Below are 25990 nucleotides of genomic sequence, written 5' to 3'. Positions count from 1 at the left end.
AACCACATTCCTTAACCCATAGCACTATTTGTATGAGTTGGCGTATTAGTCCCAGTGTCTTACCCAAATTCCATTTTGTCTTCCTAAATTCCCCTACTGTTTCAGTTGGATACAGGATTCTTTGTTTCCTCTTCTAATCTGTCGTGTAATGTTGCTGAGGGTGGTTAAACAATTGTTGTGCTTCACCCCAGAGGTAGCTGTTTTCATTGATTTACTGTGGCTAGTGAGAAGATTTCTGTGTCTAAGTCTGTAAAATGCTTTGGGATCCTTTGGAAGGAGAGGTGCTACAGAAATGTTTAATTTTGGTTTTACTGTGAGGTGCTTTGTGTCTGCAGGTGACTCTACGGCAAGTCCAGAACACAGCCATAACCATGCGTAGAGAGGCTGATGTCAAGCGGCGGATCAAGGAGGCAAAGCAGCGGTGAGTACAAGGCCGCTTGGGGCTTCAGTTGTCCCGAGCTGTTGCTCTGTAGCCCTCTCAGGCTTGAGCAGGTGTCTGTTATCTTGGCTCACCCCCAGGGACCACCCAGTTGACCTTGTTGGAGGAACATAGCCAGTTCTACTCTGAAGCCCATGTAGGTGAGGCTATTCAGAGCTTTGTACCTTTGACCTTGCAAGGTGACCTTGAGAGGAGTTTGCTGTTCTGATAGCTTGGGGCTCTCCAGGCCCCTCTTCCTTACTGAACTTGCTAAAATGTATTTGTTGTGGCTTGCGAGCCTGGTTTTCTAGAAACCCACACTGTTTTGTAATCCATATAGTAATCAATTGGGATGGGCGATTTTGATGTTGATACCAAGCTACTTAATTGTCCAGCAGTGAAAGGAATAGTGGACTATTTGTTTAGACAATACTGGCATCCTTTCAAATGAATGCAAAGTCAGGACCTGCGGAGTCCATGAAGCCATTCTGGATAAGCATGTAAGCTGGGCATTTTCAGTATGATGATACCGCAGAGGTCATCCTAAGTGTTCATAATTAAGTTCACCTCCCGTTGAGGTGAATGGGGGGTTCCCTGCTCTCTTGGTGATACTTCTATTATGTCCTGAAGGCTTCCTTTACTACCAGAAGATGAGGTTAGGGCTGCACTAGCATGATCAGGGGGTTGCGGTGTAATGCAATAGCTACTCCAGCATGACTTGGCTTTGCCTGAGTGGATGGGACCAAATCATACTATGACCAGGCTACCCAGTGGTGGCACTAGGTCTGTAATAGGACTCAGGCACAGCTATGGCACTGCAGCTATGCCGTCGTAGCTCCATTGTGTAGAAGGTTCCTGCTTTGACCAAAGGCATTTTTCCATCAATGTAGTTTATCCATTTCTGTGGGCGGTTGACTGAAGAATTCTTTTGTTGAACTAATAGAATCTACAGTGGGAGTTAATCGACCTAACTACGGTGTACGGGACATGAAATTTTTCACAGCCATGAGCGATATAGCTATGTCAGTCTTAATTCACAGGTGTAGACATGGCCTCAATAACATGTCACAGCAGGATTGGGTGACTGTTGTCCTATAACCTGACTTATGGCTGACTTAGAACAACGCTTCCTCAGCTCTCATCCCCTAATGCCCCTACTCTACTTGCGCTACATTGATAACATCTTCATCATCTGGACCCATGGAAAAGAAGCCCTTGAGGAATTCTACCATGATTTCAACAATTTCCATCCCAACATCAACCTCAGCCTGGACCAGTCCATACAACAGATCCACCTCCTGGACACTACGGTGCTAATAAGCTACGGTCACATAAACACCACCCTATACCGAAAACCTACTGACCGCTATACTTACCTACTTGCCTCCAGCTTTCATCCAGACCACACCACACGATCCATCGTCTACAGCCAAGCTCTACGATACAACCGCATTTGCTCCAACCCCTCAGACAGAGACAAACACCTACAAGATCTCTATCAAGCATTCTTACAACTACAATACCCACCCGCTGAAGTGAAGAAACAAATTGACAGAGCCAGAAGGGTACCCAGAATTCACCTACTACAGGACAGGCCCAACAAAGATAATAACAGAACACCACTAGCCATCACCTTCAGCCCCCAACCAAAACCTCTCCAACGCATCATCAAGGATCTACAACCTATCCTGAAGGACGACTAATCACTCTCACAAATCTTGGGAGACAGGCCAGTCCTTGCCTACAGACAGCCCCCCAACCTGAAGCAAATTCTCACCAGCAACCACACAACAGAACCACTAACCCAGGAACCTATCTTTGCAACAAAGCCCATTGCCAACTGTGTCCACATATCTATTCAGAGGACACCATCATAGGGCCTAATCACATCAGCCACACTGTCAGAGGCTTGTTCACCTGCACATATGCCATCATGTGCGAGCAGTGCCCCTCTGCCATGTACATTGGTCAAACTGGACAGTCTCTACGTAAAGAATAAATGGACGCAAATCAGACGTCAAAAATTATAACGTTCATAAACCAGTCGGAGAACACTTAAATCTCTCTGGTCACTCGATCTCAGACCTAAAGGTCGCAATATTAAAAAAAAAAAAACTTCAAAAACAGACTCCAACGAGAGACTGCTGAATTGGAATTAATTTGCGAACTGGATACAATTAACTTGGGCTTGAATAGAGACTGGGAATGGATGTGTCATTACACAAAGTAAAACTATTTCCCCTTGTTTATTTCCCCCTCTGCTCCTTGGACATTCCTGTTAACTGCTGGAAATGGCCCACCTTGATTATCACTACAAAAGGTTTTCTCCCTCCCTTCCCCCCCCCCCCCCCCGCACTCTTGCTGGTAATAGCTCATCTTAAGTGATCACTCTCCTTACAGTGTGTATAACACCCATTTTTTCATGTTCTGTGTGTATATAAATCTCCTCACTGTATTTTCCACTGAATGCATCCGATGAAGTGAGCTGTAGCTCGCGAAAGCTTATGCTCAAATAAATTGGTTAGTCTCTAAGGTGCCACTAGTACTCCTTTTAGTCTTATAACCTGATTAATCTTGGTAGTTTCACTACTGTAGATGAGCCCAGAGAAGAAAACAGTAGTATGCCGGTGGGAGCTTTGTTGACCTTTTTTGCCACTGCAAATTCATATGACGAGATCAAAAGCTGAGATTCCTTCAAGAAAATGGATTCCCCCTGCGACTCCACAAGGTGGTGTTAGACTTAACCGACTTGCTTAATGTGCATACCTTCTGTGCTCACACATCCTGATAAATTGCCTTCCACTTTGGGAAATGCAGGTATAGATCTTAATATACCTTTCTTACACGCTTTCATAAGCAGTGAAATACTTTTAAATATCATTGTTGTTAATGGTCATCATTGTCATTGAGTAAGCATCCATATAAAATGACCGGAATAGGCTGTGCTAGGATCTGTTGATTCAGGCTTTCTGCAAACTCAGGCAGATGTCTATGAATTGGTTATACTCACTTCACATTTTGAAGATTTTTTTCATAACCATAATAGCTAGAGACTCAGCAATTTAGAATGAAAGCTGAGACTTTGAGAACAATTGAGAGGTCTGTCTGCCTGCCCCTCCTCCCACACAAATTCTCTTGTACGCCCCCAGGGTACTGCACTTTGGGAAGCACTGACCGAAAATCTTTGCTAGATGTGGACCTAGATAGACTCTCCCACAGACAGCAGGAGGAGAGAAAATAGTTTGAATTTAAAATTGATCTTAGAAGAGTTGACTTCAGGGATGCAGAAATCCATGTGGGAGACAGTTTTCCTCCTATTCCCATGTACATAACGTCTTTTCCTTATTAATTATTTCTTCATTCTGATGGAAGTGCTGCATAAAATAGAATCCTATGAATGGGGCCCAAGGGGATGTTCTACTCTCCCTTATTAATAGACATAAAACACCTAGTGAATTCCAGCAAACAACTCCTCTTGGAAATGCATCATCCCACTATTAAACAGCAAATGTGAAACTATAAGAACTAAAATTCAAGAAATCTTTAGGAACAGCAACATTGCACTTACCCCCGAGTGTAGCTGGGAAACCTTTAAAGCTAACATACATGATTATACTTCCCTACGTAAAAAAGTTTTAAAGAAATATTGAAATCAACTTCAGAAATCAAAAATAAATACCTTGGCTGTAAAATCTAAGCAGACATTAAAGCTCTCAACTGCAAAAACAAACTTAGCTCTAGTAGATAGCCTAACCCTGGCTAAACATGTCTGAAAAGTTTCAGAGGGTGGGGAAATGAATATGTGAGACAAAATGAAAACTCCCAGCCTGATTAACCAGACACAACGATTTGGCCAAATTTATTTCTGAGCTAGAATTAGTGAATTGTCAAGTAACTTCAGGTCTGCAAATAATAGAGCATAAAACCCTATGTGCTGTTTCTCTCTCTCCTCCCCCCAAGTCCCCAGGTAAGCAAAGACTTTTTAGACAGGGCAGGACTCTCCCTAACTGAAGAACTATACAAGTCTAGAAAGCGAGATACTGAGCAAGGTCCCAGGATGTAAAGGGAGCCCTATTGTACAAAACAACACCTTTCCCAGACTCCCAACAAACTCTTCGCTTAAAAAAATGGAATTATAGGTGACTTCTGAACTCCTGCTAGATAATCTTCCTACTGTTAACTTGCTTTGGTTCTGATTTCGTTAATATACTAAACCCGATGCACCTTCTCTAGCACAAGCCCTGATAGTCTTATGAAATGTCAACAAAAATATAGCAAATGGGACAGAATTGATATTACCAACAATAACAGGCTTTGTATGATGAAGTCCACTGTCTGTCTGGCAAGGTAAGTCAACCTACTCTGTCCCCTTGTAACAGGGAAGGAGGAGGAGTTCTGTTGGGAGCTCACATTGAAAGAGGTTTCCATTAACCTGCTTACTACCCAGTGAAAAATGAAACTTTCTCTTAAATTGGTACAGTGAGACAACTACTGCATACCCCGTCCAGAAGCCTTTTAGAAACTGGAAATAACTCTCCTGCCTTTGAGCTCCAGAGGGGAACCAGGCAATGGAGGTGCACTGTCCCCCTTCCTTTTGTCACAGAAGCTCACATCTGCATAAATTCTCAAGTCACAGGAGTCCAACTGGCAAAGTTTTAACACCAAAACTCTTTGTGTGAATTACCTGTTTCTGTGTTATCCTAACCCTGACATCTCTGCCTGCAGTATTCAAAATGTTGGCTCCCTTCAATAAATGTTCAGGATTAAAAATCAATTGGGACACAGATATTCCAGGTAGTCTCCCAACAATTGGTTCAATCAAAACTTACCCCAATAAAGAATGTTCTGTCTCTTAAATATCTGGGCATGAATGTGACAATGAGATCGATCCAATTTACAAAATGAATGATCACTTAACACTAGATAAAGTCTGTCAACTGCTAGCCAAGTGGGCACTTCTTCCGATATTCCTTATCTCCAAAGTTAACGTTCATAAAAATGTTCATCTTAGTAATGTGCACTTCTCTTTGAAAAAGTTGCTGTCTCATTAACAAAGAATTTCTTTAAAAGGCTGCCATACCAGCTTTGCTCTGGGCCAGCAGAGTCCCAAGTAATGACTACAACACAGGAAGGAAGAGATTGCTGTCCCTAGCTTCTGCCTTTATTACTTAGGGTACATCTACACAGCAAAAAAACCCCAAACCCTCTGCAGCAAATCTCAGAGTCCAGGTCTACAGATTTAGGTTCGCCGGGCTTGTGCTACAGTGCTAAACGTAGGTGTGTAGTTGCTGCATCTTAGCCTGGAGCTTGGGTTCTGAAGCCCAGGGAGGGGGTGTTTCAGAGCCCTAGCTCCAGCCTGAACCAGAGCGTCTTCATGGCTATTTTTAACACTGTAGCACAAGCCTCATGAGTCCAAGTCAGTAGATCCAAGCTCTGAGACTTACTGCCGCAGGTTTTGTTGTTGTGTAGATGTATCCTTAGCCTCCCAACTGTGATATCTTGATTCTAGGACAACCCAAAACCTCCAGAAAGTGAACTTAAAAAGGATTTAATGGATTGGTTTTGTTAGGAGATATTTTGTGCCTTTGATCTATCGGGCCATGAAGCAGAGCCCTGCAGTTAAAAATATCTCTGTATCTCCTAGTCTGGCTACACCTAGGAGCATAGAATCACATTAATACAAATAATAAGAGAATGGACATTGACTAGATCAACTTGTCAGGCATTTATTCTAAAATATTTCAGCAGCATAGGATAACCTTCCATCTAACAACTGCAAATCATCAGAACTGACACATACATGGCACATTTCATACTCTTAGGTCTGGTCTACACTAGTTGGCGGGGGGATTGATCTAAGTTACGCAACTTCAACTATGTGAATAGCACCGCTGAAGTCGACGTACATAGATCTACTCACTGCGGCGTCTTCACTGTGGTGAGTCGACTGCTGATGCTTCCCGGTCCACTCTGCCCGCACCTCTTGCTCTGGTGGAGTACCAGAGTCGATATGAGAGCACTCGGCAGTCGATTTATGGTATGTACACGATTGACTCTCTCTGGATCGATCACTGCCAGTCGATCCAGCAAGTAATGTAGACAAGCCCTTAAAGAAAACAAGAGAACGTGAATTAAGATTATGAACAGATAGTTGAATAGCTCCAAAAAAGGCTTCCATCTTTTCACCAGATTAGGCATGAAATGATTAATCTGGGTGAAGCACATGAGAGCTACAAATCTTGATGTAAACTGGGAAACAAAAATTGGATACATTATGCTCTGTAACTATTACTGATGCAAGTGCTGATATAGCAATCAGTGCTGTACAAGACCCAAAGGAACACTCAGTCTGATCCTGGATCTACCAGTCTAAATTCTACAAGGTGCTAAGTATGGATTGCACAGATGGCTCATCACTCTGCATCATTGGACAGTAATTTACAATTTAATTTAGAGAACCATAGTTTATGTAAAATGTAGACAAGTACTTTTAAATATTTTGCACCAAATGTACATCAGTACAACCATGGTGGTTCTTGGAATCCATTCCAATCAGGTGAGTGTGTGTGTGCTGCGTGCACGCCAGTTGGAAGATTTTTCCCTTAGCAGCATCTGTAGGGTCGGCCTGGGCGCCGCCCTGGAGTCGCACCTTCATGGTGCCCAATATAGGGCCCTGCAGACCCACCACCCCGAGTTCCTTCTTACCATTGGTGACGTCTAGCTGGAACAAACTGTTGTTTTTGCTTTGCAAACGCGTTTGGGCAGTGTCCACTCTTTGTGTTCATAGTTTGTAGTAGTTTCTAGTGTGTGTTAGTTAGTTAATAGTATTAGTAGTTCTGAAGTTTCCTTTTGGCCTCCCCCTCACCCCCAACAACTCTTCCCCAGTACCGGGGTATGCTCCAGTCCCCAGGGTTCAAGCTCTGTAAGGACTGTGCCTAAGAGTGACCCGCACTCTTCCTGTCTGTGGTGTCTCGGGGAGAGCCACCAGAAGGAGAAATGCAGAATTTGCAAAGGATTCCAAAAATTAGGACCTTAAAGGACCAGGATCAAAGACTTACGATCCTTCTAATGGAAGCGGCACTCTGGCTGCAATCCGGGGTCGGCAGAATCCACGCCCAGCACCTCCTCGTCGGTGCACAATCCAGTACCGAGGAAGGACCCCAAGGAGTCACAGCTCTGCCCATAGACAGTCTTCTGTGAGGCACCGGTCTCAATCCTCAGTGCCCCAGAAAAAGAAAAGCCTGGAGAGCCTCCCCCATCCAAGCCCAAGAAGCCTGCAGCAGGGAGACCTGATTCGGGCAACATCACCTCAGCTCCTCTACCTCCTAGGGTCTCATCGACTCTTGCCCTCCTCTGGGTCCAGTTGAGTCTGAAGCCTCATCGCTTTCCGGACCGACCGGGCAGGCAGCTACAGCACCCCTCAATGTCAGAGGCATTCAGTGCAGCTCAGGACTTTATGCATCTCATGGCACTGTCCTCCCTGCAGAGGAAAAACAAGTTGCCGCTGACTCCCCGGCCCCTGTTCCCATCAAGGGGCAAGCTGGCAATGATGGCGCATTGATTCCCATCTCCAGCACACCTCTCCCCGGCACGGTCCACCCACATGGGGGGGCCACACTCGGAACAGTTTCTCTGCATTGTTCGTCAGCACGGCGGAACATTGCTCCTCTCTGGTCCTCCTTCTCGGAGACCTTGGAGTCGGAGGTGGAATCCTACTGCTCTGATAGGACCAGGAACGGTCCAGGTCCCACCGTGACCACCAGCCCTATCCGGCGCTGTGGCCACCGAAGTGGCAACCCTCAACTAAGTGGCATTGGACCCGGCAGATGTGGCTTCCCGCACAATGATCACAGGGGTTGCAATGAGGAGTTGTTCCTGGTTGCAGGTCTCAGGTCTCCCCTGTGAGGTCCAACAAACCATCCAGGACCTCCTCTTCGAGGATTCAACCCTCTTTTCTGATAAAACGGACAAAAGACTCCACAGTGTAAGGGACTCAAGAGCCACCCTCAAGTCCTTGAGCCTCCACACGCCCGCCACTCTGTGCAGGCACTTCTGGCCGCAGCCTCCCTCGTGGTTCTACCAACTGCAGAACCGTCAGGATTCTCCTCGGAGTTGGAATAGGAGCGGCATGAAAAGACAGCACCCATCCTCAGGCCAGGGCTCTGGCCAGTCCAAACCACGTCCTGGCCCCAGACCGGCCTTTTGAGGGTGATGTCGAGGGCGACGCACCAGTGCAAGAACTGGATCTACCCAGCCTTACCTTTTCATCCTGACTATCCCCTTTCTACCATGCATGGTCCCGTATCACTTTGGACCAGTGGGTACTCTCCATCCTGCCCTTCCAGCCCCTTTCCCCATCCCTCTTCAGGAACCCCTCTCACAAGCAAATCTTTATACAGGAGATTCACTCTATGAATCATAGAATCCTAAATGATCTGGAGGATGGTGTGGATTGCACTCTCAGCAAATTTGCGGATGATACTAAACTGGGAGGAGTGGTAGATACGCTGGAGGGGAGGGATAGGATACAGAAGGACCTAGACAAATTGGAGGATTGGGCCAAAAGAAATCTGAGGTTCAATAAGGATAAGTGCAGGGTCCTGCACTTAAGACGGAAGAACCCAATGCACAGCTACAGACTAGGGACCGAATGGCTAGGCAGCAGTTCTGCGGAAAAGGACCTAGGGGTGACAGTGGACGAGAAGCTGGATATGAGTCAGCAGTATGCCCTTGTTGCCAAGAAGGCTAATGGCATTTTGGGATGTATAAGTAGGGGCATAGCGAGCAGATCGAGGGACATGATCGTTCCCCTCTATTCGACATTGGTGAGGCCTCATCTGGAGTACTGTGTCCAGTTTTGGGCCCCACACTTCAAGAAGGATGTGGATAAATTGGAGAGAGTCCAGCGAAGGGCAACAAAAATGATTAGGGGACTGGAACACATGAGTTATGAGGAGAGGCTGAGGGAGCTGGGATTGTTTAGCCTGCAGAAGAGAAGAATGAGGGGGGATTTGATAGCTGCTTTCAACTACCTGAAAGGGGGTTCCAAAGAGGATGGCTCTAGACTGTTCTCAATGGTAGCAGATGACAGAACGAGGAGTAATGGTCTCAAGTTGCAGTGGGGGAGGTTTAGATTGGATATTAGGAAAAACTTTTTCACTAAGAGGGTGGTGAAACACTGGAATGCGTTACCTAGGGAGGTGGTAGAATCTCCTTCCTTAGAGGTTTTTAAGGTCAGGCTTGACAAAGCCCTGGCTGGGATGATTTAACTGGGAATTGGTCCTGCTTCGAGCAGGGGGTTAGACTAGATGACCTTCTGGGGTCCCTTCCAACACTGATATTCTATGATTCCTCTCGCTAGGGGCAGTGGAAGAGGTTCCTCAGGAGCAAAGGGGCAAGGGTTTCTACTCTCAGTATTTCCTAATACCGAAAGCCAAGGCTGGGCTCAGGCCCATCTTAGACCTGCGAGAACTCAACAAGTTTGAAGAAGCTCAAGTTCTGTGTGGTCTCTTCGGCCTCCATTATCCACTCATTGGATCCAGGGGGCTGGTATGCTGCCCTCAACTTGAAGGATGTATACTTCCACAAAGCAATAATTCCACCCCACAGAAAATACCTCAGGTTTGTGGTGAACAGCAACCGCTATCAGTTCGCAGTCCTCCCTTTTTGCCTGTCAGCAGCTCCTCGAGTGTTCACCACCTGCATGGCAGTTGTGGCAGCGTTCCTGCACAAATGGCAGGTACAGGTGTTCCCATACCTCGACGACTGGCTGCTCAAGGGCTGCTCCAGGTCTCAAGTGGAGGCACAGGTCGGCTTCATAAGAATGACGTTTGGCAAACTGGAAAGGAGTACTTGTGGCACCTTAGAAACTAAGGGAAATCAGCGCTGTCCCCCGTTCAGAGGATAGAGTTTATAGGGGAAGTGCTGGACTCGACACAAGCCAGGGCATACCTCCCAGAAGCGAGGTTTTGGTCCCTGGGTGACGACATACAAGGTCTCAGGCAGTTCCCCACCGCTACACCAAGGAATTGCCTGAAGCTCCTGGGATACGTGGCGGCTTCTACCTACATAGTACAGCAGGGATCAGCAGCTACCTTTGGCATGCGGCCCGCCAGGGAAAGCCGCTGGCGGGATGGGCCAGTTTGTTTACCTGCAGAGTCCGCAGGTTTGGCTGATCACAGCTCCCACTGGATGCAGTTCGCCATCCCAGGCCAATGGGGGGCTGCGGGAAGCAGCATGAGCCGAGGGATGTGTTGGCCACCCTTTCCGCAGCTCTCATTCATAGAATCATAGAATATCAGGGTTGGAAGGGACCCCAGAAGGTCATCTAGTCCAACCCCCTGCTCAAAGCAGGACCAATCACCAACTAAATCATCCCAGCCAGGGCTTTGTCAAGCCTGACCTTAAAAATATCGAAGGAAGGAGATTCCACCACCTCCCTAGGTAACGCATTCCAGTGTTTCACCACCCTCCTAGTGAAAAAGTTTTTCTTAATATCCAACCTAAACCTCCCTCACTGCAACTTGAGACCATTACTCCTTGTTCTGTCATCAGCTACCACTGAGAACCGTCTAGAGCCATCCTCTTTGGAACCCCCTTTCAGGTAGTTGAAAGCAGCTATCAAATCCCCCCTCATTCTTCTCTTCCTCAGACTAAACAATCCCAGTTCCCTCAGCCTCTCCTCATAACTTGTTTGCCCCAGACCCCTAATCATTTTTGTTGCCCTCCGCTGGACGTTTTCCAATTTTTCCACATCCTTCTTGTAGTGTGGGGCCCAAAACTGGACACAGTACTCCAGATGAGGTCTCACCAATGTTGAATAGAGGGGAATGATCACATCCCTCAATCTGCTGGCAATGCCCCTAAATATACATCCCAAAATGCCATTGGCCTTCTTGGCAACAAGGGCACACTGTTGACTCATCCAGCTTCTCGTCCACTGTAACCCCTAGGTCCTTTTCTGCCGAACTGCTGCCTAGCCATTCGGTCCCTAGTCTGTAGCGGTGCATGGGATTCTTCCATCCTAAGTACAGGACTCTGCACTTGTCTTTGTTGAACCTAATCAGATTTCTTTTGGCCCAATCCTCTAATTTGTCTAGGTCCCTCTATATCCTATCCCTACCCTCCAGCGTATCTACCTCTCCTCCCAGTTTACTGTCATCTGCAAACTTGCTGAGGGTGCAATCCACACCATCCTCCAGATCATTTATGAAGATATTGAACAAAACCGGCCCCAGGACCAATCCTTGGGGCACTCCACTTGATACCGGCTGCCAGCTAGACATGGAGCCATTGATCACTACCCGTTGAGCCCGACAATCTAGCCAACTTTCTATCCACCTGATAGTCCATTCATCCAGCCCATACTTCTTTAACTTGCTGGCAAGAATACTGTGGGAGACCGTGTCAAAAGCTTTACTAAAGTCAAGGAACAACATGTCCCCCACTTTCCCCTCATCCACAGAGCCAGTTATCTCGTCATAGAAGGCAGTTAGATTAGTCAGGCATGACTTTCCCTTGGTGAATCCATGCTGACTGTTCCTGATCACTTTCCTCTCCTCTAATCGCTTCAGAATTGATTCCTTGAGGACCTGCTCCATGATTTTTCAGGAGACTGAGGTGAGGCTGACTAGCTTGTAGTTCCCAGGATCCTCCTTCTTCCCTTTTTTAAAGATGGGCACTACATTATCCTTTTTCCAGTCGTCCGGGACTTCCCCCGATCGCCATGAGTTTTCAAAGATAATGGCCAATGGCTCTGCAATCACATCCGCCAACTCCTTTAGCACTCTCGGATGCAGCGCATCCAGCCCCATGGACTCGTGCTCGTCCAGCTTTTCTAAATAGTCCTGAACCACTTCTTTTTCCACAGAGGGCTGGTCACCTCTTCCCCATGCTGTGCTGCCCAGTGCAGTAGTCTGGGAGCTGACCATTGGCCTGGGACAGTGAACCGCGGCCAGTGGCAGCTGTGATCGGCCAAACCTGCTGATGCTGCAGATAAACAAACCGGCCCTGCCCGCCAGTGGCTTTCCCTGGCGGGCCGCATGCCAAACATTTCTGATCCCTGTAGTACAGTGTGCTAGACTCAGATTTCTACCACTTCAGTTGTGGCTAGTGTCAGTGTATTGGCCAGTCCGGACAAGATTATAACCCTGCCTCGCCCAGCACTTGACTCCCTCCTGTGCTGGCTCAACCCACAGGTGGTAGGTGCAAGAGTCCCCTTCACTAGCCCTGACCCATCATTCTTGTTAGTGACAGACATGTCAGACTTGGGCTGGGGGACACATTTGGGAGACCTCAGAACACAAGGCCTCTGGTCTCAGGCGGAACTCGCTCTACACATGAATGTCAGGGAACTGAGAGCAGCGTGCCTGGCATGCCAGACTTTCAGAACCCACCTAGCAGGGAGATGTGTGTCTGTCAGGACTGATACACAACACCACGGCAATGTTTTATACCAACAAACAGGGGTACACGCTCCTCTCCCGTGTGTCAGGAAGACTTGTGCTGTGGGACTTCTGTGTAGAGCACTCAGTACACCTCCAAGCATTGTACCTCCCTGGAATACAGAACGAGCTGGCGGACTGTCTTAGCAGGTCGTTTCATGGCCACGAGTAGTCCCTTCACCTGGACGTAGTAAACTCAATCTTCCATCGATGGGGCTTTTCCCAAATAGACCTGTTTACTAAGTGACACAACAGGAAGTGTCAGCAATTCTGCTCCTTCCTCAGTCACAGCCCGGGCTAAATCACGGACGCATTCCTCCTCCCATGGGGAGGTCATCTCCTATATGCGTTCCCAACTGTCCCTCTTGTTCACAAGGTGCTCCTCAAGATTCGCAGGGACCAAGCTTTGGTGATATTGATAGCTCCAAGCTGGCCCCACCAGCACTGGTACACATCACTCCTGGAAATGTCCATGGAAACCCCGGTCACCCTGCCGCTGTTCCCGGACTTAATAATGCAGGAACACACCTGCCTCCAACATCTGAACTTAGAGTTGCTCCACCTCACAGCATGGAAGCTCCATGGCTGAACACAGTGGTGCTCTCTTGGTCTGATCAGGTCAGACCAGTTCTCCTTGGCAGCAGGAAACCCTCCACAAGAGCTATCTACCTTGCCAAGTGGAAGAGATTTTCAATCTGGTGCAGCACCTTCCATCCCCGATGCTCGCCTCGGTGCAATTTATACTGGACTATATTCTCCCTCTCAAGCAGCAGGGGCTGTCCATGTCGTCCATAAGGGTTCATTTGGCGGCCATCTCCACTTTCCACCCAGGCGCAGAGGGCTTCTCGGTCTTTGCTAACCCAATGGTCAACCGTTTCCTTAAAGGTCTCGACAGGCTATATCAGCAGGTCCGACAGCCTGTCCTAGCTTGGGACCTCAATCTGGTCCTTTCCAAACTATGGCATCGCCATTTGAGCGCTTGGTGACATGCTCCCCATTCTATCTCTCAGACAGGGTGACGTTTCTGGTAGTGATAACCTCAGCTAGGAGGGTGTCTGAGTTCAGGGCCCTAAGATCAGAGCCCCCTTACGCTGTATTCCATAAGGACAAGGTTCAGCTCAGGCCTCACCCGGCTTTTCTCCCAAAGGTTGTCTCACAATTTCACATCAACCGGGACATCTTCCTCCCTGTATTCTACCCTAAGCTGCACTCCAGGGATGTCCGCAGAGTGCTAGCCTTCTACATGGAGAGAATGAAGCTGTTCAGAAAATTGGAGCAGTTATTCGTGGCAGTGGCGGACAGAATGAAAGGTCTTCCTGTCCCCGCTCAACATAGCTCTTCATGGATCATGTCATGGATATGGGAGTGTTACCGCTTGGCAAAGGTGCCCGTTCTTTCAATCACCGCGCACTCCTGCAGGGCTCTGGCCTCCTCTTCAGCATTCTTGACGCAGGTTCCCACCCAGGAAATCTGCAGAGCAGCAACGTGGTCCTCCATACACACTTTCACCACGCAATCACCCAGCAAGCCAGAGACGATGTGGCCTTTGGGAGAGCAGTGCTACAATCAGTGGATGACTCCGACCCCACCTCCTAAACTTGGGCTTTTGAGTCACCTGATTGGAATGGATGGGAACAAGGACTTGAAGAAGAAAAAACAGTTACTCACCCTCTTGTAGCTGTTCTTCAAGATGTGTTGTTCATGTCCATTCCAATACCCACCCTCCTACCCCTCTGTCGGAGTAGCCGGTAAGAAGGAACTAAGGTGGGTCGGTAGGGCCTAATATTAGGTGCCATGAAGGCGTGACTCCAGGAGGCACCAAGGCTGACCCTACGGATGCTGCTAAAGGAAAAATCTTCCGGCTAGTGTGCACACACCTGATTGGAATGGACGTGAACAACACATCTCGAAGAACAACAGTTACGAGAAGGTGAGTAACCGTTTTTTTTCTACATGCCAACCGGTATAATCCCCAGTAGTCAAAGATGTGGGGTCACGTTTTCAAAAGTGCTCAGCAGTTACAACTGGAGACAAATTTTCACTGAAGCTGCTTGCTGAAAATCTATGCATTTTATTTAAGTACCTATATGGAAGTGGAATTCTCCTGAAAATTTGGCCCATAATGCCTAGAAAGGAGCTCTGCTCTGTGTGCTGTGTGGGTATGTCTGCAGCTTAAAATCTGTTGGAACGGTATTCCAAAATAAGTATCCATAATAATGTAAGCTCTCATCCCCAGGAAATCCAAGGGCTATGTACTAAAATTGTCGGGTATAATGCTATGTATGTACTGAAACATTTGAGTCCAGTTTTGCCTTCAAAGCACAGTTAGCATGTTCTGCAAGCCACAAATCATGAAACAATGAATGTGTTACCATTAAAGGGCATAATCTGCTACAAAACATATAGACAAGTTGCAGACTCTGATCAAATCTAACTCCTTTGCCTTGACATCTTAAAAGAAAAATACTTGGACCAGAAGCTAGAACCATGACCCCTTCAAAAAACGTCAAAAAGTATGATGTGCCCGTTCTATAGTTAGCTCAACAAATGTACGTGTCAGTGTTGCAAAATGTAACCTGTAATTTGAATTCAGTAAATAATTTTTAAAAAATGTAAACAGTGACATCAGGAAATACATAAGGACAGAAGTAGTGGGCATTTTATGGCTGTTGGTTTAGCATCCCTGGATGTTGCAAAGAGCTGGTCTAGGTCACTTGGGCTGGGGGTAGGGGGGGTTTCTTCTCTGTATACCATGGAGGTTTCTGATTCTTGCTGCCTCTTGTTCCAGGGCACTGAAGGAGCCTAAAGAGTTGAACTTCATCTTCGGGGTGAATATCGAACAGCGGGATTTGGATGGCATGTTCATCTATAACTGCAGTCGGCTGATTAAGATGTATGAGAAGGTTGGCCCACAGCTGGAGGGTGGCATGTGAGTTCCTTTCAGAAATCATCAGAGTTCCCTTGGCTTAAGACTGAAATTAGCTTATACAACAGAGCTAGGGAGGCAGCATGAACCATTCCCTCCGTATACAGTACAGTCACTCAGTATCAGCCACAGTCATAGTCTGTTTTGTTTTATTATGTAATTTAAAGCCCCAGATTTCCCAGTAAAAATGAAGTTCTGCATGCAGAGACAGGAGTTTGCCCTGCAGTGACATAAGGTTTTTCTGCTCTGCCAGCATTTGGTACTGAGCCCTTCCCAGAGGTGCCAAATGAAAGTTGACAATTCCTCACTACTTACTAACCACTTCTCTGTCACTAAGAAGACTAACCCTTAGGGCAAGGCAGGATTATTGGGGCTAGTTGAACATTCAGTACTTGAAAGCAAAGATCCCTTTTTGTGCACAGTGAGGAAAACAAAGACGTTTACTCCTGCTGGAATTCTGCGCAATGCAGAATTTGTGCAGAATTAATGTTCCCCACAGAATTTTATTTTTTCCTGCAGAATTTGATTTCTATGTGGGGGAAAAAATAATGGCAACCCACGCATGCAGGGAACAGTAATGGCAGCCCAGCCATATTCCTGCTGTTAGCCCCACGGTGACTGGGACTCCTGATGATTATATTGTGTTATTTTTGACAAATAAAATATACAGAAGTTTAAAATATTGTGTAGAATTTTTAATTTTTTGGCACAGAATTCCCCCAGGTGTGGACATTTCACACTAGAAAACTTTCTTCAGAGTACAGCCCTAAATCTGTGGTGTTAAGGGGTTGATACTATATTAATATTGGAAAAAGCAGCACCAGGGTTTCACTGTCTGAAACGCATATTGCTGCAGGAGGTACTCAGTGAGCCAACTGGTTGCAGTCGGTGATTGGTACTGGTGGTGGTTCAATGCTGCTCCCTTGGACAAGTATCTTGGTGGGTGTTAGCAGTGTACAGTGTTACAGTTGTTTCTCACCCCCAGGGCATGTGGTGGAGTGGTAGGAGTTGTGGACATACCCTACTTGGTTCTGGAGCCCACCCACAATAAACAGGACTTTGCAGATGCTAAAGAGTATCGACACTTGCTGAGGGCGATGGGGGACCACTTGGCTCAGTACTGGAAGGATGTTGCTATTGGTAATGAGGCTTCACAACTTGACAGGGATGGGGAGGGGACTCTGGGTGGCTGGTGGGACAGGGGGTAGAGCTTACCAGAGAAGGAGGACTTCATTTTCATGCTGCTGATAGTGGCAGCATGATGAATGTTCTTGTTCTGTTTTTCTTCAGCCCAGAGAGGTATAATCAAGTTTTGGGATGAATTTGGCTATTTATCAGCAAACTGGAACCAACCTCCCTCAAGTGATCTGCGCTACAAACGCCGACGAGCCATGGAGATCCCCACCACAATTCAGTGCGGTGCGTCTCTACCAGGCAGAGGGAGCAGGGTGGCTGGGATTAGGAGATTGTTCTGCCATGTGGGCTAGGGAATAGAAACTACTGTTCAGAAGGCAAAGCAGCTCATGGGCAGGAGATAGCTAGTTAGTTTTTCTGCTACCCAACAAAGCCAATACAGCTCTGGGAGCTGGATGCTTTTCTGACTCATGCTTCATAACCAGATATCTTCCTGGTGACGATGCACAAGCTAGACATTCAGAGCCCAGAGAGATTTTGAGGCTGGCAGTTTAATTTTTTTTTTTTTAATAGTCTTATCTGTAAGCTGGGAATACGGAGTAGTCATCACAGAGGGGCTGAACATAAAGCTGCACAGGGCCATTTTTACAATCCCTCACTAGGACAGAACTGCACTTCGGTTCTCGCCTTCCTCCTCCCCCCCCCACCCCCCGTGCTACATTTTCTAGGACCTTTGGGAGTGTTCCCTCCCTATAAGTGGGAATAGCCTGAGTATCAAATGGGAACATCCCACACAATTGTCTTTCTTCTCACTAAAGGAGACCTTGGGCATTAACTGGTCTCAGCCTTCTTGATCACCATTTCAATTATTTTTATGGTTTTGTTTTTTAAAAGAAAACAAAACTTTGCAACACAGTGGAGTGTCTTGGAGGGAGATGGAAGGTGGTCCCTGATGCCAAGTGCTCCAGCAGCTGGAAAGGGTTGTTGTCACCAGACTAATGCCCTGGGAAGTCGTGAGGTCCTCAACAGCCAAATGTGCTTGCTGTGGACCCAGAGGACAGGCTATGTGGATGGCTTAGAATCTGTGTGCTGACTGTGTAGTGTGTTCTGTGTAACAGATATGTGTTTGAAATGGCGGACCCTCCCATTCCAGCTGAGCTCCGTGGAGAAGGAATACCCAGATACTTGGGTGTGCTCCATGAACCCTGACCCTGAGCAGGATAGGTGAGTATGAATGCGGGCCATGGTAGGGAATTGGCATTAATGTGCCTTTGCCATGCTGTTCTGGGCACTTGACTGGGTAGCTAATGGCATTCTGCCTACATCAGAAGATTCTGCTCACAATCCCAGTGAATCCGGATGCTTCTACTGAAAATGAGCCTCAGTGAGCCAGTTGATGTCCCTAATGGCAACGCTGTTGTTCGTTTGAGTCAACGCAAATGAGGGATTATCTTCTTTGATGCTTTCTTCCTCTGGGGGGACCTTCCTGCTTTCCCCCACACACACACACTTTGTTGATTTCAGTTGGGATGTCTGAAGCTAAGAGTGGTGTTGGGCTAATGACTGGGGACATCCACAGAACAAAGCTGAGGCTACAAGTTAAGGGTTGCAAAATGCTGGATAAATTCAATTAATTTTAACGACATGGAAAGTTTGAAGTGTCTGTGTAATTCTGTTAACATCCAGGAAAATAAAAGCCTGACGTAGGTGCTAAATTTCTTAAAGGACTAGTTTTCAATTAATTCATTCTGTACTCAAAGTAAGCACACAAATTTGGGGGGGATGGGTTGTATTTTTTCATAAAAACAAAGTCTGAATCTCTGCTTTAAGTGCAAAATGGAACTTAGCCTTAGCTATGGAGTTGGTCAGCACCTCCATAAAAACACTAACACACACAGTCTCAATGGTAGATTCACTTTCCAGGGAGGAAGAAAATTCAGAATCCCTATTAGAGGGGTGGTGGATAAGAGAATTCTGAGATGTCTTTTAAAGAAGGATAAATTACTTACCTGTAATTCTGTTTCCTTAAATATGCTATTATCATAGGATTCCCAGTCTTGGAAAATAAGTAGGTCAAGGGGTGTTTCAAATGGAAACAAAGAACCACACAGGCAGTGATAAAGGCCATATTAAGTAAGCCAGAATTTAGCTTTATTGGTGATTTGTTTGGGGGAAGGAGAGAAACCTCCAGACAAGCATGAAGTCTAAATACAGAAATACTTGAGGATTAGTTGAACAAAATAGCCACCTTAGCTAGCTCAGAATAAGAAAGTTCCTGAATTAAATAAAAACTTTAGGAGGTGAGAGAACTTGTGCTACCCTATTTTGTGGAAACTTAAATGGAGACCCATTCCTTTTATGTAGGGTGAATCATCGCTAGAGTGCAAACCTCTATACACTGCAGCATCCCTGAGATTGGCAGGAAAAAATGTTTATGATATGAGGGAAACATGAGTTAGGCCATAATAGTGAGGAATGCGATAGAAGTCTTCATACACTAAGAACTGGTATCTAGTAAACTAAGAGTTGCGTGAACTGTGGTGCTTCTAATCTGTTTCAAGTAGAACTCTTCAGACTTAACTGCTTCTGACAGTGTGGAGGAGGGCCTCGCTGGGATAGTCCTGTGGCATGAACAGTTTGTTGACAGTATGATAGGTTTATTAAGGTTAGAACACTAACACCACCATGTGGATAAAACTTAGACATTGTGATGAATCAGACTTATCCTTCTAAAATCTCCTCTAAGGCTGGTTATTAGTACCTGAAACTTAGCAGCTCTTAGAGCTAAAGATGCTGCTACTAGGAATAAGATCTGTTTGTACCCTGCTGTAAACCTTTACATGCACAGTGGAGGGACTTGCAGGTTGGCCTCACTTATTTGGAGGTCTTTGCCTTTTCATGAGCCGAGTTCTTCGAGTGATTGCTCATGTGTATTCCACCAGAGGGGTGTGTGCTCGCCACATGTACCGGTGCTGGAAGTTTTTCCCCTAGCAGTACCCATAGGGGAGCACCCCTAGCAACCCCTGGAGTGGCACCTCCATGGCGTGGTATAAGGGGTGCTGTGCGCTCCCCCCACCCTCAGTTCCTTCTTGCCCCCAGTGTAGGTGCTCCGGAACTGCTCTGCTTTGCTGTAGCTCGTCCCCAGAACTGCTTGTTCATTCAGTGTGTGGTACCTGTAGTTGGTTAATTGATTAGTTTAGTTTAGCTAGAGTGCCCGGGTTTTAAGAGTTTTAAGTCGTGCGACACTTGTAGGCAACGTATGCCAGTAAAGTGATCTGCACGCAGACTATTTGTACTGTTTGGGGGAAACCCATCTCAGTGATAGCTGCAAGATTTGCAAGTAGTTTAAGCCTCGGACCAAGAGAGAAAGGGACAGTAGGCTCCGGGCTACTCTGATAGAGTTGGTGCTGACCCCAGTTCTGGAGGACCGCTCCGAGTCAGCACTGTGCTCCGTGGTGTAGGTGTGCAGCGACCCTTTGGAGCCATCAATTAGTCGGCACCGCTCCCTGTCCGCGGGGCACGCCAAGAAGGCTAGGAAGAGGCCACCTTCGCCGCAGCACCGGAGTAAACCTGGGACAGAGGCTAGACCCATGTTGGACAGTCCTCGATCCCCCACCAGCCTCTAGGCCTCTGACTCAAGTCGAGCGAAGTAGCCCGGCTCATTTGGAGCGGGCCTCCCCAGATGTCCGGATGCCCTCCACAGCGGAGGCCTTGCAAGTGGCCTAGGATGTCATGTCCATGCCGGTACCAGGAGCACCGCTGATGTCGGCCCCACGCTCCATAGGCAAGCCACCGCTGAGATCTCCGCAGTTGCCCTGACTCGGTACTGGTCTCGGTCAAGGGAATGTTCCTGACGCTGTTTGCCGCCCAGCAACCGTTCTGTGCAAAGTCCACATGGGTTGTCCTCAACTCCCACCAGATTGTCTGGCTGGGTTCCATTTGTCAGAGACTCCCAGCACCACTCCGCCTCGAGGAACGAACACCGATGGGACTGAGGCAGATGACGCCAGAGGTCCTCGTCTTGGAGGGGCTATTGCAGCCAGTCATGACACGAATGTCGACACCGTTCCCGTTTGTCATCCCGCTCCAGGACCCCGCCATGGCACTGCCCCGCAGCCCCAGGCGTCAATTGCCGGCCCGCCCGCCGGAGCCGATCGCAGAGCAGCTATTACCAACAGTACTGGTCCTTCACGTTGGGATCGCGGTCCCATGGTCGACATCGCTCCCAGCACCGCCTCTCCTCCCCGTCCAGGGACAGTGGCAGGTCGTATGTCAGCCCGGCCTCCATTCAAAGTTTTCTATTGATGGGCCAAGCTGAACAGACAGCTCCGCCGCTGCCACAGTAGGTGTAGTGGCACCGGGCCCCGTGGCCGGCCCAGTGGTACCAGTGGGCACCGTGGCCCCCGATGCAGCCCCCGGTGGGGACTCACTCGGTGATCGGAGCCTCAGAAGGACCATCGGCCTCCCTCTCCAGACCTATGAGGAAGGAGTAGGTGGGACATACATCCTCGGCACCGTGCCCGGAGACTGAGCAGGTGGTGGATCCTCCGGTGCTGGTGGACACACAAAGTACCCCATCAGCCTCCTCGCCCTCTCCTGATGAGGCAATTACGGCCCCTCTTCCCTCCATCCTGTAGGAGGACTTTTGGGCCCACCAAGAACTCTTTAAGAGAATGGCATCAAGCCTCAACCTCCAGGCAGAGGAGGTGGAGGAACCCTTGGACTCCGTTTAATGTACTGTCCACCTCGGCACTGGGCAGGGTGGTCTTACTTTTCCATGAAGGGGTGGCAAAAATTTCAAATGCCCTGTGGCAAACCCCAGTCTGATTGGCCCCCATCTCTAAGAGAGTGGAACGCAAGTATTTTGTGCCCGCCAAGGGTCATGAATACTTGTACACCCACCCTGCTTCTAACTCCGTGGTGGTCGAGTCAGTCAACCACAGGGAACGGCAGGGCCAACCGGCCCCTACCCCAAAAAAAAAAGATTCAAGGAGGCTGGATTCATTTGGAAGAAAAATTTATTCATCCTCGAGCTTCCAGTTACGGGTGGCGAACCACCAGGCTCTCCTGGGCCAGTAGGAGTTCAATCTATGGGGCTCCCTGTCCAAGTTCGAGGATTCTCTCCAGGAGTGCGACAGGAAGGAGTTCAAAGCGCTGGTGGAGGAGGGTACAGCGGCTGCCAGGGCAACCTTGCAGGCAGCTTCGGATGCAATGGACATGGCCTCTGTGGTGTCCATGAGAAGGGCACCATGGCTCCTGCTTTCTGGGCTGTCCAGCAAGGCGCAGACCTCCCTGCAGGACCTTCCATTTGACGGCAAAGCTCTGTTTGCGGAAGAAACGGATACAAAGCTGCGTGGCCTGAAAGACTCCCGCACGCCGCTCCAGACTCTGGGTCTCTGTATTCCGGCTCCGGCTAAACCTAAGTTCAAGCCACAGCAGACTCCTGCCCAGGCCACCCGCTCAAAATACAAGACCACAAAAAAGTCACAGGACAACAAGAAGCGCCTACAGAGGCAGTCTCGACCTGCCCCCCAGCCTGGGTCCTCCAAGGACAAGTAGGTGGAGAAAAGGCAGTTTTGATGGGACGCCCAGGGGCTCCTTGCAAGTTCTCATCAGGGATCCACCCTCAGTAAAGTTTCCTTCTCCAATCAGTTGTGTGTTTTCCTCCCAGAGTGGTCGTAGCTGACCTCAGACTGATGGGTCCTCAACTCCATCTCCCGGGGCTACACCCTCCAGTTTACTTCCACCCCTCCCAACCACCCTCTGCCCCCGTCCCTCCTGGAGGACCCCTCTCACGAGGCTCTGTTTGAGTAGGAGGTGGGGTGGCTCCTGGGCCTAGGAGCGGTGGAAGCGGTGCTGGGGGAGTTCAAATGCAAGGGGTACTACTCCCGCTATTTCCTTACGCCAAAGGGGAGCTCAGGCCCATCTTGGACCTGCAAGGTCTGAACCAGTACATGGTGAAGCTCAAGTTCCGCATGGTCTCCCTGGCCTCCATCATCCGCTCCCTGGATCCCAGGGACTGGTACGCCGCCCTCGATCTGCAGGACGCGTACTTCCACATTCATATATTCGAGGGGCACAGATGCTTCCTCCATTTCACGGTGGGGCAGGAACACTACCAATTTACGGTCCTCCTCCCATTTGGCCTGTCCACTGCCCCCAGGGTATTCACAAAATGTATGTTGGTGGTAGCGGCCTACCTCAGGCGCCGGGGGGTCCAGATCTTCCCGTATCTGGACAACTGGTTGGTCAAGGGCAGCTCCTGGTCGCAGGTGCGGGATCATGTGGCGCTCCTTCTGTCCATGTGTACCACTTTGGGCCTGTTGGTAAACAACACCAAGTCCACATTAGTCCCGGTTCAATGCATAAAGTTTATCGGGGCGGTCCTGGATGCCTTGACAGCCAGAGCCTTCCTCCCACCAGACAAGTTCGAGACCCTGAGGGGACTAACCAACACGGTCACAAGGTTTCTGGAGACCACATTCAGACCGTGCCTCCAGCTCTTGGGTCACATGTCGGCGTGCACATGTGTGGCCTGTCACGCCAGACTGAGGATGAGGCCCCTCCAGCTCTGGTTGGCCTCAGAGTTCTCCCAGGCCAGGGACAGGATGGAAAAGGTCCCCACGGTGCCCAAGCCAGTGATTGCCTCCCTATGATGATGGTCCTTCCCAGGAAACATACTCCATGGGGTCCTGTTCAGGAGTAGGGCCCTGTCGCTGAAACTGGTGTCCGACATGTCGAACTTGGGATGGGGGCCCATATGAGGAAAGTTCAGACCCAGGGTCTGTGGTTGGCTCAGGACCTGACCCTCCACATAAATGTCAAGGAGCTCAGGGTGGTACAGCTGGTGTGCATGGCCTTCCACTCACACCTGGAGGGCCGTGTGGTCAGGGTTCTCACAGACAACACGGCCTCTGTTTTACATCAGTAGGCAAGACGGGTCCCGATCGTCTGCCACGAAGCCCTCAGGCTGTGGGACTTCTGTATAGCCCACAGCATCTGCTTACTGGCCTACCACCTACCGGGCGCCCAGAACTCACGGACAGATCGCTTGAGCAGGGACTTCTCCTCTCAACACGAGTGGTCTCTTCACCCAGAGGTGGTGCATGGACTTTTCCAAGTGTGGGGAATTCCCCAGGTGGACCTGTTCGTGACTCGGCAGAACTGTCGCTATCCCCGGTTCTGCTCCAGGGGGGCTGGGACGGGGCGCTATCTCAGATTCCTTCCTCCTGTCCTGGTCAGGCCAGTTTCTCTATGCCTTTCCCCCATCCCGCTGATCGGCAAGGTCCTGGAAAAGATAAAGACAGAAAAGGCCTGGGTCCTTCTGATTGCCCTGGCATGGCCCAGGCAGGATTGGTACGGGATCCTCATGGGGCTGGCAGTCACCTTGCTGTGGCCATTGCTGTCCCGCCCAGACCTACTCTCCCATTGCTGCCTCCTCCACCCCAACCTAGTGGCACTCCACCTCATGGTGTGGTTGCTCAATGGTTAGGCCAGGAGATAAGGATGTGCTCAGAAGGGGTTCAGCACGTCCTCTTGGAAAGCAGGCGACCCTCCACGCGCCGAGCCTACTTGGCAAAGTGGACTCAGTTTTCCAGATGGGCGGATGAGCAGGGTGTTTCTCTGGTGGCTACCCCAATCCAGCTGATTCTGGACTATCTCCTTCACTTAGAGTCAAGGCGCACCTGGCGGCCATATCAGGCGGCCATATCAGCCTTCCACCCACCGGTGCAGGGCCACACTGTATTCTCCCATGCTATGACTGGCCGATTCCTTAAGGGATTGGATCGTCTCTTCCCATATGTTAGGCCCACAGTGGGACCTAAACCTGGTGTTGACCTGCCTCACGGGCCCCCCATTTGAGCCACTAGCTATGTGCTCCTGGTCGCACCTCTCATGGAGGGTAGTCTTCCTGGTAGCAATCATGTTGGCTAAGCGGGTCTTGGAACTCAGGGCACTGACCTCCGAGCCCCCATACACAGCGTTTCATAAAGATACGGTCCAGTTCCTGCCACACCCTTCGTTCCTCCTGAAGGTGGTCTCCGCCTATCAGATGAGTCAGGACATTTTTCTGCCAGTCCTCTACCCCAAGCCCCATGTGTCCAGTGAGGATTACCGCCTCCACATGCTGGATGTGAGAAGGGCTCTGGCTTTTTACCAGTTACAACCTGGCGAGAATCCCTCCGCCACCAATTGTGAGGCTACGCTCGATTAGGGTTCAGGCCTCGTTGTCTGCCTTTTTGGCCCATGTCCCCATTCAGGACATTTGTAGGGCTGCCACATGGTCTTCAGTTCACATGTTCACCTCACATCATGCGATCGTCTCCCAGACCAGGGAGGATGCCGGGTTCGGCTTCGGCAGGGCCGTGCTCCGTCCCGAGAGTTTATGAACTCCTACCCCCCTCCAACAGATATAGCTTGGAATCCCCTATTGTGGAATACATATGAGCAATCACTTGAAGAAAAGACAGTTACCTTTTCCATAACTGGTGTTCGAGATGTGTTGCTCATGTCTATTCTACATCCCACTGTCCTTCCCCTCTGTCAGAGTTGTCCTGCAAGAAGGAACTGAAGGTGGGGGGAGCGCATAGCACCCCTTATACCATGCCATAGAGGCGCCCCTCCAGGGGTCGCTATGGTGGCTCCCCTTCTGGTACTGTTTGGGGGAAAACTTCCAGCACCGGTGCACATGGCGAGCATGCACAGCTATTGTGGAATAGACATGAGCAACACATCTTGAAGAACACCAGTTACGGAAAAGGTAACTGTCTTTTCTCAGGGATGGAGCTGCTAAGCTGGGGGCAGCGAGGTGCACTGGCTTTGATTGAGGATCTGAGGCTCGACTCTTTGCCTGATAAATTCGTCTTTGGGTATCTGCCACAGAATTAGGAACCAGACCTCCTTGGCCCACGGAAGGCTGTTGGGTTATCGGATCCTTCAGTTCCTCCTGAATTCTTTCCAGGATCATTGCAACCTAATCACGGATGGAAAAGCAGCAAGGAGTCTCCTTCCCAATGGAGAGAAGTGTTCCATGCTAAAACAGTCTCTTCCTAAAGCCAAGAATAGAAA

At 48.9% G+C, this 25990-nt stretch overlaps 1 protein-coding gene across 4 annotated transcripts in view; it reads left to right on the top strand.

Moving 5' to 3' along the window:
• MORC2 (MORC family CW-type zinc finger 2) overlaps positions 1 to 25990 on the top strand; it is a 113244-nt gene that overhangs the window by 68676 nt on the left and 18578 nt on the right. For all 4 annotated transcript variants that reach the window (XM_073313587.1, XM_073313586.1, XM_073313588.1 and 1 more), the window contains exons 12-16: positions 336 to 421; positions 15650 to 15790; positions 16773 to 16927; positions 17078 to 17206; positions 18040 to 18145. In XM_073313587.1, coding sequence (XP_073169688.1) covers positions 336 to 421; positions 15650 to 15790; positions 16773 to 16927; positions 17078 to 17206; positions 18040 to 18145 — 617 coding nt within the window. The remainder of the gene's footprint in view (positions 1 to 335; positions 422 to 15649; positions 15791 to 16772; positions 16928 to 17077; positions 17207 to 18039; positions 18146 to 25990) is intronic.

Source organism: Lepidochelys kempii, chromosome 15 (genome assembly GCF_965140265.1).
Source record: "Lepidochelys kempii isolate rLepKem1 chromosome 15, rLepKem1.hap2, whole genome shotgun sequence".
NCBI lineage: Eukaryota > Metazoa > Chordata > Testudines > Cheloniidae > Lepidochelys > Lepidochelys kempii.
Note: the sequence above shows the minus strand (reverse complement) of the source record. Positions and strands in the feature narration are given on the sequence as shown.